Source organism: Austrofundulus limnaeus, unplaced genomic scaffold (genome assembly GCF_001266775.1).
Source record: "Austrofundulus limnaeus strain Quisiro unplaced genomic scaffold, Austrofundulus_limnaeus-1.0 Scaffold334, whole genome shotgun sequence".
Classification (NCBI taxonomy): Eukaryota; Metazoa; Chordata; class Actinopteri; order Cyprinodontiformes; family Rivulidae; genus Austrofundulus; species Austrofundulus limnaeus.
Window position 1 is genome coordinate 18,690 of NW_013952736.1, and position 11,691 is coordinate 30,380.

The 11,691-nt window shown below is 39.8% G+C and overlaps 1 protein-coding gene across 1 annotated transcript in view; it reads left to right on the forward strand.

Annotated features, from left to right (window-relative positions):
- The window catches only part of ankrd13b (ankyrin repeat domain 13B), a gene marked incomplete at both ends in the record, with an annotated part of 28,688 nt that extends 17,695 nt beyond the window's left edge, over positions 1-10,993 (forward strand). The window contains 5 exon segments of the mRNA XM_014022533.1: positions 700-764; positions 7,840-7,976; positions 9,069-9,226; positions 10,242-10,430; positions 10,824-10,993. Of these exon segments, the coding sequence (XP_013877987.1) occupies positions 700-764; positions 7,840-7,976; positions 9,069-9,226; positions 10,242-10,430; positions 10,824-10,993 (719 nt within the window).
- Between the last annotated feature and the right edge of the window lie 698 nt (positions 10,994-11,691).

Consider the following 11,691-nt stretch of genomic DNA (forward strand, 5'->3'; position numbering starts at 1 on the left):
ATGTAACTTTCTGCGATACTGTGGTCACTTTCCATGTTGCATCAATTATGCTAATGCTAGCTGCCTGTCACGTGCTAGCTGCCTGTCACGTTCTCTCGACCTGGCCACACCTCCGCTCTCTAACCCCCCTTCCTCCACCCACACCCCCTCCCCTACCCACTTTGATGCATTTTTCAAATTTCGCCTTGGGGCGGAGTTATCTTTTCACAGGGGGGGTAAGTTACACTTTAAAGAAACATGAAAATCTGATTTATTACATGACAAGAACAGAATAAAGGAGGGTGACCTGTAGGATAAAAAAAAGTGTTTGATTAATAATCAAAATTTCATTAAAAATTATTGTAGAGCAGAATGTGTCACTGTGACTCATTGTGTCGAGTTTGGCTTTACTGTCTTCAGAAGATGCGAGTTCAAAGGAAGTCCACTTTTACTGTGCCGCTTAAAAGCATCTTCAAGGCAATTAGATGAGAAAATGCAGCACAAAAGCTTTAACTTAGTGCCGTGAGGTTTTATGAACAAACCATAATGGAGTGAAACAAGCCTGTGGGCAGCTGCAGGGGGAGCAAATGAAGCCACGTTTGTTTACAGAGCAGTAAAAAGGCCCGACGTTAGCTGGAGTTCGATGCGTTGAACTGATGCGACGGTCTGACTTTCTGCATTCAGCCTGTTTGAACTCGGTTCTGTTGTGGGTCTGCACAGGTGGCAGGACTCCGCTGCAGAACTTCCTCGGGATCGCCGAGCAGCACATGGGCCCGAACAACGGGGTGAGTGAGAAGTGTGGCTCATCTCAGAACGTCATGTGTTGTTGTGCGTACTGTTTGGCAGGTTTTACTTGTGATTTCCTGACTGCACCGTAATGTTCCGAAATAAACATTTATTGAAAGAATGCATATCAAAATTTGAAATAAAGTTGTCAGCATTTCAGCATACATGATGCAAAACACTTCCAGCTACTGATGCACCAAATTCCAGCTCAACTTCTGTAAAATTGACCAAGCTATAACCATTTTTGTGTTTGTTATTTTTGATTAGCTGAGCTGTGGCAGACATTCTCAGCTGACTCTAAAAGTTAATAAGTTTACTTTCTGAGAGTTTCACTAAAATCTGTCTGGTGTTTAGATGTTTTACAAACAAAGAAGGTTGACTGGACTTTCTTACCAAAGTTTTAAACTCTTTATCATGTGTGATCCATTAGAACTTAACGTATCTGTTGAAGATGACTCTCCACTATTTTCACACCAAACTTTAGCTCAGTATCTGCAMAACTGGCCGAGTTCACTGCTGAGGTCAGGTAGCTGTGGCGGCCATCTTGAAGTTAATCAGTTGTAGACAATCAGTGATGGCTTGAGAGTTTCATTACAGTGTTTTCAATGGTTCATGAGATATTTTGCTGACAATCATCTTTTTTCTGTATTTCTTATTGTTTGGATGTTCAGTTTGTTAACAAACTGGAGTCAGAATCTATATTTAACAAAGACGCATCGGTCCAGTTATTTATTTCTTTTCTTGTTCAAAAGCTCCATTGTGCTCTCGAATATTGATTGTCTCTTTTATTTGAGTCTGTAGGAGAACATGTATAACTCACACCTCTCCACGCTTTGCATTCCTTTCCTCACTCTGTCTTCTTTAATGAATAAACAAAAAGCAGATATTTGGTGCAACAGTTAGTATTTTCTGTCCATTAGACTTTGTGAATGAAGAACTGAACCATCCAGAGATTGGCTCACACGAGATTTGTTCTAAACTTTTAGCTTCACTGGGAAACTTTTATTGARCTGCTGAAAATGTCACACCACTGACTGACAAAATGTTCTCTCCTTCAGAATTGTTGCTTTTGTAGCTGAGCTGAGGAGAGGCTGGATTTGTAAAAGAAAGTTGGAGTTTAAACACTGTTTTTTAACATTTTGACAGGATTATTGTAATGTTTCTATTTTATTCATTTTATCTTTTTTTTTAAAAAGAAGAGGAAAATGCACAATCTAAAAAGACATTTCCCTCACAGTACCCAGTATATGACTCCCACAGAATTAATAAACTTTTGTTTGAGGAATCTATGACTGTGTCCAAATTCAGACCTCTGGTCCACGATGTCGACMGCAATTTGGTTGGTCTAGCCTTCAGGTTTATTCCCGCCCTTACCCCGGTGTGTGTCCTGTCGCCTGTCAACCATGACGGTGCTAAACAGAGGCAATGAAGATCAAAATTAGCAAAATGTTAATAATAATTTAAATTAACCAAAGTAGCTTAGTGGCAATACATGAAGAAATAAGGGACCCACCATTCACAATAATTTCTGCCAAGAATAATATTTTTCAGTTTTTGTACCACCAATTTTTTTTTATTTAAAACTGTACCCTTGTCTCTTGCTTTGTCCATGATTACTAGCAAGAAAAAAATCTACTGGTTAGTCCACAATGCATCATGGAATAAGGTGGGTTGAGAAGCRTTTCTCAAATTGGGGTAAAGGGAGGATGAATTTGTGGGCCACAAATGGAGGAGCCTTCAAATTTGGACATCATTCTGCGCATCGCTGTGAAGTAATCAGCCTTTGAATTTGGCCTTCGAAGGATGCAGCCCCTAGATTTGGGCACAACCTGTAACACCCCCGCCCTTACACACACAGACACACACACACACACAGACACACACACACACACCACCATCACCACCCTCTATATCCTCAATACCAGTGTTGTATAAAGTACCTCAAAGTGATACTTGAGTAAAAGTACAAGTATCTTATCATAAAAATACTTTGGTAAAAGTTAAAATCTTCTTTAAAAATATTACTTGAGTAAAAGTCGTAAATTATCTGATATGTTTTGTACTTAAGTATTAAAAGTACATTTTTGACACAAAATCTACTTAAGTATTAAAAGTAAAAGTACTGAGTAAAAGTGAGCAGTTAGATTTTCCAAAATGACATTTATTGGGAGGTGACTTCTCAAAAAAAAATTTTTTCTAATGGCGTGCAGATGTGATGGACTGTGTACAAAGTTATACAATTTCAGAGTGGTATATATTTATACTTCTCATTCAACCACAACTTGATGCACTCTATCCAGGAGACACAATTTATTAGGATAGTATTTTTCTAAATAATAATGTGGAATAAAATAGGAGTAACGACTTTCTACTTCATACCTTTTTAAAAAATGTAAGGAGTAGAAAGTACAGATAACTGTGTAAAAATGTAATGAGTAAAAGTAAAAAGTAGGCTGAAAAATAATTACTCAAATAAAGTACTGATAATCAAAATTTTTACTTAAGTACAGTAGCAAAGTATTTGTACTCAGTTACTTTACAACTCTGCTCAATACCAAACCCACCGTTTAACACGTCAGTGCTCCACCATCACAAACTGGTTTCATAAAAAATATATTTCCACAAACGGATCAGGGTGCCAAYACAATCTAAGATGAAAAATGTTAAAAGACAAAAAGATAAGGGAGACGGGATTTTAACAACTTAATACTGAATCCCAGGAATGAGACAGATCCAAGCTGTCAAATCTGTTGGATCTCAGATTATCAGAGTGCTCATTTGAACAAAGCTTGTTAGTTAGAGATAACACCACCGTCTGTCAATCAAACTTCTTTAAAGTCATATCGTTGTTRAGAAAACATTTTCTACCCTGACATACAGTATATCAATACTGATTTATTGTCCACCACAATTATGAAATATATGAGTGATGATCTTCTTACCTTGTAAAAAAGCATTTGCTGCAAATCCGTAAATACACCAAGGAATGCCAGTCCATATGGTTGATGGCAGTCAACCTAATAAAAGTGATATAAAGCTACCAACTGTCTATTTTTTGACTAGCTGTACAGGAGTACATGGCGCCGTAATGGCAGTGATGACACGTGCAATGGGTCAACTTTTCTACTACAAAATGCCAATGTTTTAAAGCATGAACTGTGTAATATGTATAAAAATAGCCGAGATCCAAAGAAATGGTAAAACTGCTGACAGAGGTCGCTGTGGGAACCACACACCCGCGTCTCTCACTCCCTGATATCACCTTTTATGACAAGCAAACAAAAACAGAACAGTACATAAGCCTCAAACAAACAAAGTGAGAAAATTCTGAGCTCAGATACAATGGGAGTCAATGGGAATTTGGACGTGAACACTYTTAACTCTTTTTTTTTCTTGACAGACAAAACAATTAGTCCTTTAGCAGTGAGACACACCAAGTACAAGAAGAAAAAACTGATATAAACTAATGAAAAGTGTGTAATTCAAACCTTCGATTACTCTGTTCTGTGGTAAAATCTTCAAGCATTATAAAACCCAAACTTCAGTCCTGTAAAATCCAACATTATGTGATGTGTTTAGATATTGAATTACATTCACATAATGAAGTAGACTTGACAGCTCTGAACTTCCTGCAGCCAGGTGGTCCTATCTGAAGGCAGCTAGACAAAGTGACAGCTGAAGTGTATTTATCTTCCTTCTATTTTAAAATGGTGTTGTGGTTTCCGTCGCTGCAGAAAATGCTGCTTCATTAAGATAGGATGTTGGAAATGGAAGTAGGTTCACTGCTTTGGTGAAAACGTCAAGATATGTGGTTTAGACTTTCATCCAGAGCGTAAAGAGTCGTGATAATTTATCGTTTTTAAGCCGTTCGTCTTCTCACGTAGACAAATCCTACTTACCAGGCTTGTTCACAAACAAGCGGCAGGTCGATCCTGGATGGAGGATGTTTTCTGGTTGGGCAGTGATGCTCAGACTCTAAGGATTAGAGATAGGAGATGTTATGTAGAAGCTAAGTTCCAATCAGTCTTTTTCTAGAATTCCTGTCAAACATGTTCGCTTCTCCACAGCTCCAGTCCTGCTTTGCCACTTTATCTGCCAAGCTGAAGGCAGTTCCTGTTCCCTGCAGTGACAGATTGAGTTTGTTGAGCAGGTTAAATGTGTCACATGAGGAAAGAAGCTCCAAGATCACTCTGTTCAAGACRCAATCCCTGCCAAAGGCTGTTTTACTAAAAAAACCTAACATAGCTTGCTTTGACTTTGCTTTCAGACATCCTAAATGTGTACAAATATGGACTCTATTAGTTTGTGATGAACCAACTTGAAAGGCCTTGAAGCCTTGAATAATTTGGAGCTATAAACAGGGATTAACTACAATATGGGTGCCAATGCAGCTAAGAAAAAACACCCACATTTTATAATGGATGGACTACATAAGACATGTATAGTCTAAACAAATTAAAGCTGCTTCCAGTGGCTCATTAGGGTCATCATGGTAACAACACACCTGTGTCTCTCACTCTCTGGCTGACATGTTAAAGGTGCAGACAGAGACAGACCTCCAAGACACACTAACTGCAAAAGTAAGGTCAGATTTTTTTAAGTACTTAAACTGTAAGCATTAGAAGCTGCTGATGATCACAGTACTTTTTATGTTTCTACACGAGATATGACAAGTTAAAAAAAAACCTTCACGTTCAGTTAGACGAAAACGTTTTGAGCTACAGTATAATTGAATCTGTGGAAGCGTCAGTGAGCACCATCTGCTCTCTTTCTGAGGGAGCTTGAGATTAAACCTTAAGTCCTGTAGCTGTGAGAGACACGCAGTGAGAAAGGACAAAAATGCCTACATTTAGATGTACTGTACCTAAAATATAAACCATGATAGGGGCACCAAGTGTAAAATAAAATGTTAAAAATGTCACTAACACGTTTTCATAATTTAATTTGACATATATGTGTAAATGTGTTTAATTCTGCAGTATTTTGTCTAAAGCCTGCCTTAGTGCTGCCCTCTATGGGCTGAACGGTGGCTACTGCAGTTCAATTTTCTTTTTGGCTAAAATGGTAGCTACAGCTTGGTACATGCTTATGTCACAATGGTTTGAGTATAAAAGCCTCTCACACAGAGACATGTCGCTGCAGCGAGTCAGGGGTTGGAACAGCGAGCACTATGAAGAAAGTTTCTTACTGCTTTGAACATTAGCCCATGTTAGCATTGATGCTGCTGTCATCACCTTAACGCTCGGAAACTGGACACATTCGGTCCTCCATTGATTTGGCAGCAACAGCTTCATTCATCGCTGAGTCAGCGCCTTGAGCCAGCAGCTCGATCCAATAAGACTCACACCTGCTCTGGTTACTCTCTGTGTTTCAATGGAGAAGCAGTTTCCAATGTGCACAAATTTAGAAATGAACCCAGCAAAGGAAGGAAAAGAGCCGTGGAGCAGAACTCAGCTGGGCTTGAAGAGCAGCGTGACATGAGGACGTCTGCCCTTGGCCATGTCACCAACTGAGTTCACTTATTTWAGCAGTCCTCTTTGTGGTTCAGTGTTTCTTCATCTGACCACAAAGTTGCTGCTCCGTGTCATCTTCAATATTCTCTCAGTAATAAATCAGTTTGATTATGTTTAATCCTGCAAGCGGGGCAGTCCCAAACAGTTTATAATTACTGAGCATGTATGACATGAAACTTTACTTTGTACAAAATCTGTTAATTTCTTTCAAACATTCAGAAACGTTTTCAGACCTCCTCTCAATGCCCCTCAGTACCGTTCACTTTGTTGGAATTTTTTTGGAAGGTTCTGCTTTCACAGGTGGTTTAATTGCACTTTCCAAAGACAGCGTCAAAACGAGTTCAGACACACGACAGAAAAAGGGTGAAAGAGGGGCTTGTGGAGTTACAATAAGGATGACCTCAGACCAAAACATAGCAGTTCCAGTTTATATAACTGAATTATTTAAACGTAAAAACTAAGGATTAAAAAAATGGCATGTCTCTTTGAAGTATTTCGGAATGAAACACAGCCTTTGATGTTGTGTGCAGCTTTTGTCAGGATATCTTTATCCTGCAACAAAAGCAATCGCTACTGCTGATGGCAATTTAAATTAAATTCAAAATGTTTGCATTGAAAACAATATGGATGGTGTTTGTGGTCCGGCAGTTCGAAACGCAGCTTGGACACCAGCTTCAACTGCAGTTTTTGTGTCTAGTAGTGTACCGTTAGCTGCTTTAGCTGTGTCAGCTGCATTAGCTGCATTAGCTGCGTTTGCTACGTTAGCTGCRTTTGCTGCATTTGCTGCRTTTGCTACGTTAGCTGCGTTTGCAGCATTAGCCGTTGCTTTTGTCTCAGGATCATCATGTTATAACAAAAGCCTTTTACCAACAGCAAAGTCTGAGTTCCATTTCGAAATACTTAAATGTGAACTTCAACATTTAGTCTCAACACTTAGATTTAACTTTTACATTTACCTTACCTTTACATTTATATTTACACATTTCAATTTAAAATTTAACATTCAGTAAAGATTTGAAAAATGTAAGAACTGTGCGCTAAATAACAACAAAATGGAGGATTTTTTTTTATGTAGAATTTTACACCCAGAAAGTGAACTTAATAATGAAAATGWGACGTTTTGTAACATTTTATTTTACACTTGTAAAGCATTTGATTCTATGAAAACAAAAATTGATTTCAGATCTCACTTCAGACATGTCAAGTCCAACTTTTTACCTGTTTGAACTTGATCTGAGCTGTAGACAGGGCTGCATATTTTACTGTCTTCTGCCAAAATTGTATTGATCTTTTTTTTTCGTTTTCTTGTAATTTGTTACAAATGTTTTAAACTGTCTGAGATCCTGTTGTCAAACGTCATCTCAAATTATTAATAACTGAGGAGAACATTATTGTGTATAATTTCCAYGCTTTATTTTGAAGGTATCAAACAAGATACAGGACAAAAACTTTTTTGTACATAATTCAAATGAGCGTTCTCTAATTCTTCCTCACTTCACCCTGAATAACTCTTTGTTGTTGTGCAGACATTCATTATTCATTCACTGTGTACTTTCCCCAGGCTCTGGTGACTCAGCTGTCGTCCCCGGCAGTGACGAACCCTGCGGCGCTGACGGCCGAGGAATACTTCAACCCCGGCGCCGTGCAGTCGCTGAGGGACATCGGCCACCCGTGCCAGCTCACCACCAAGACCCAGAGGTGACTCAGACGGACAGGGAAGCGGCACGTGCAGCCGAGTCGCACCCCTACAAACTCAAAGTGTCAGCGCTGACAGATTGATGATGGACGTAGAATAGTCCGGGTAAAACTCTGCGAACTGCGGCCGCTGATGGCGGCGCTCCGGAGGTGAAGAGGGGGCAAACGCAGACTCAAACCGGAGTAAAGGCTTTTCAAAGGTGGTGCAGTGGAGCGTTTAGAGCTYTGCAGTCGGCCACACAGCTCAGGAGGGATGAGTCACTGCACTTTGTTTGCAAAAAACACAAAACGTGAACTCAAGGATGAGAGGAAAAGTGACAAAATAACGTAAAGAAGTGACGTAATTTTAGCTACCTTGGTCAAACCGTGAAAATAATTTTATGCAATATTGCAAAATGTTACAGTCAAAGGATRTGTTGGGGGTGACTCTCAGCTACTACCACGCCAACGTTTAGCTGAATATGTGCAAAATTATCTGAGTTCTGGCCATTTTGTCTCAGCTAATGTTGATTAGTTGTGGAACCATCATGAAAACCCATCCAGTCATTATTGAGATATTTTGCTAACAGACACACGCACACAGGCAAAACCGCCATGTTTTGCCACTTGCGAGCCGAAATCAGAGATATCTGGGGTCTAGAATGAAAGGAAACAATAAGTTGAAGCATTGCTGAGTATGAGAGCAGCTGCAGTCCGTCTCATCAGCCCGTCAGACCATCATCTGTCCACTCTTCCTCCAAACGTTGATCTAATTGTCCTTTTCACTCATCATTTCCATCAACCTCAGCCTGTAAATAAAAAGCGACAGGACATGATGAGGATGAATTCATGGAGGAGGCAGAGCTTCCTCTCAGTCTTCTGTTCATTATCGCGCAAATTAGAGGATAACAATTGATCGTCCCGGGTTTGAACATGAGTCAGCAGCTTGTGGACGGACGCCGTTAGCTGATGTGATCGATGTCTTTTTTTTTATTCCTCCGTCCAAGGAACTGTCTGATCTGGGATGCAGATGGCTTTAATTATGCTCAAGTTAGAGACCAGCTCTTTCTTTGCTGCTGGTTGCAGTTTGGTCACTCTGTTTTTGTTTGTTTGCAGGTTTAAAGCCAAGCTGTGGTTGTGTGAGACACATCCTCTGTCCCTGGCAGAACAAGTGGTGCCCATCATCGACCTCATGGCCATCTCCAACACTCTGTTTGCCAAGCTGCGCGACTTCATCACGCTGCGGCTGCCGCCCGGCTTCCCCGTCAAGATCGGTGAGCGTGAGATAAGTGAGGCCTACGATCAGAGGGACAATTTACCTTGAAGAAAAAACTTTCTAAATAACTTTCCTGAAAAATAGTTCAACAGGGAAGTTAAAAGCAGAACAAAAGCTGAACTCAGGAAAACAATAGCTAAAAGCTAAAATAAGAAAAATCATAACTAAGTGCTAAGTGTAGCAAAACTATGGCTAAGAGTTAAAACTAGCATAGCTGTTGCTGAATGCTAAGTCTAGGAAAACTGTAGCTTAAATTTAGCTAAAATTTAAATGTAACTGATTATTTTCCAAAAGTTAAGTATAGAAAAATTGTTGATAAGAGCTAAAATTCGCAAAAGCACAAGTAAAAGTTGACATGAACAAAACAGTAGCTAAAAGCTACTGGTAYATGGAGCACAATTGTAAAAGCTAAAATTAACTAAATTGTACCTGAAATCTACAATTACCTAAACATAAACTAAAAACTAAATTGTAGTTAAAAGTTAAATGTAACTAATTATTTTCTAAAAGCTAAGCGCAAAAAAAATTGTAACTAAAAGCAAAAAATGTTTGTAATTGTAAATAAAAGCTGCTGTTAGTGAAACAGGAGCTAAAAGCTAAATCTAAAATGAACAAAACTGTCATAGGAAACTAAAAGGAACAGAACAAACAAAACTGAAGTCAGTTTATTGAAAAAGATTTTAGAAAAAAATGTTTTTAAAGGAGCTGAAGTGATCTTAATGTTCTTATTTATGAGATTTTCTTTGAATAAACAAAGTTAAATAATTAAAAAAATGTAAAAAAAAAAAATGCTAAGKAAAAGTCATAACAGACTTCCCCCAGTCCATCAGAAAACTTTGATGCATAAACTATTGAAATAGCAGAACGTTTGCATAAATACTAAATCTGAATAAACTGGAAGAAACTAGAAAACAACAAAGTGACCTCACACAATGAGATGAAAGGGACAACAGAGAGGGGAGACATCAGGACTCTGATGTGTTGCTCTGCTTCACCCCACCCCCGCCCTACAGAGATCCCCCTGTACCACATCCTGAACGCCAGGATCACCTTCAGCAACCTGAACGGCTGCGAGGAGGGGCCCGCGGTCCGGTCTGACWGTGAGATCGGAGTAGATGGAGACGGACAGAGGGACACCTCAAGGACAGACACCCCGTCTCCTGGCAGCGACTCGTCCAGCGTCTCCAGCTCGAGCTCCACCAGTAAGACCCCGCTCCCTTAAACTCATCTCAGTCATGTCTCAGCTGTAGAACCTCATGTTACTTTTTTATTTTCTGACTGCGATACGGTTCGACCTGCCTCTGTGGGCGTCTTTGTCTCCCTGTTGGCAAAATAATGCACCTCATGAGCCCCAGAACAGATATGATCACTGGATTATAACTACCCTCAGAGTCGACCCAATTCAAGATGGTGGATACGTCTAATAGATATTAGCTAAAACGAAAACTCAGCGCTCGACTTGTAGGAAGCAGTTTGTACAATGATTTGGTTGATCCTCTGCTCTTCCTCTCCCCGCCGTTCTCCTTCAGCCTCCTTCACTGTCAGATAACACATCTTCCCATCTCTTTGCCCTTTGCCCCCGCTTCCTGAAACAGTGTCGTGCCGAGCTGGAGAGATCCCCCCGTGTGTGTTCGAGCCCCCGCCTGGATACACCGTGCAAGGAGGCAAACAGAGAGACAGCATGAGGGAGGAGGAGGAGGATTTGCTACAGTTTGCTATACAGCAGAGTCTGCTGGAGGCCGGATCTGAATATGATCAGGTGACCTGACTGTGGAGCTCTTTAGCTTCTGTTCTATTAGTAAACAAACCAGATGCTACCATATTAAACTGTTTTTCTTCCATAATAAGTGCTTATGCTGAAATACTGGATGTTACTACTGTACATATAATAAAATACGATAGAAAGGAAAAACAGTGCATTTCCAGCTATGGTGGATCAGGTAAAAACTGCTGCTTGGCTTGGACCAGTCCCACATACCAGATCAGTAGAAGCCATGCTAGCTGCCACACACAGACTCTTGTCTTTAATCTTTCGACTGGTGCTCTGCTTCGGAGCAAATAATTCAGCTGTCTTCAGTAAATCTGAGGTTAAACCCTCATAACCAATATAGGGTGAAAATTTAAAAAGTCTTAAAGCCATCACTATGTTTAATCACATGAAAGGTWAAGCCAAAGCAGCAGGAGCGCTCCCTGTAGGCCGACTCCAGTATAAGAGTGAGTCTATGTATGTATGTATAAACAAAGAAGCAGTTCCATGGCAGAGAGATTTAAATACACTTCAAATATATTCCTACTTTTTTCAGGTGTCGACTTTGGTTGACTCAGGTACCTTACCTTGTGGCTGTGTGCTCACAAATGTTGTTTTTAAACATATTTAGTGACAATTGTTCTCTTGACTTAAGAACAACCTCTGCTCCCAAAGTACAATATTATTATAAATAATATAAAAATACAACATGGCAA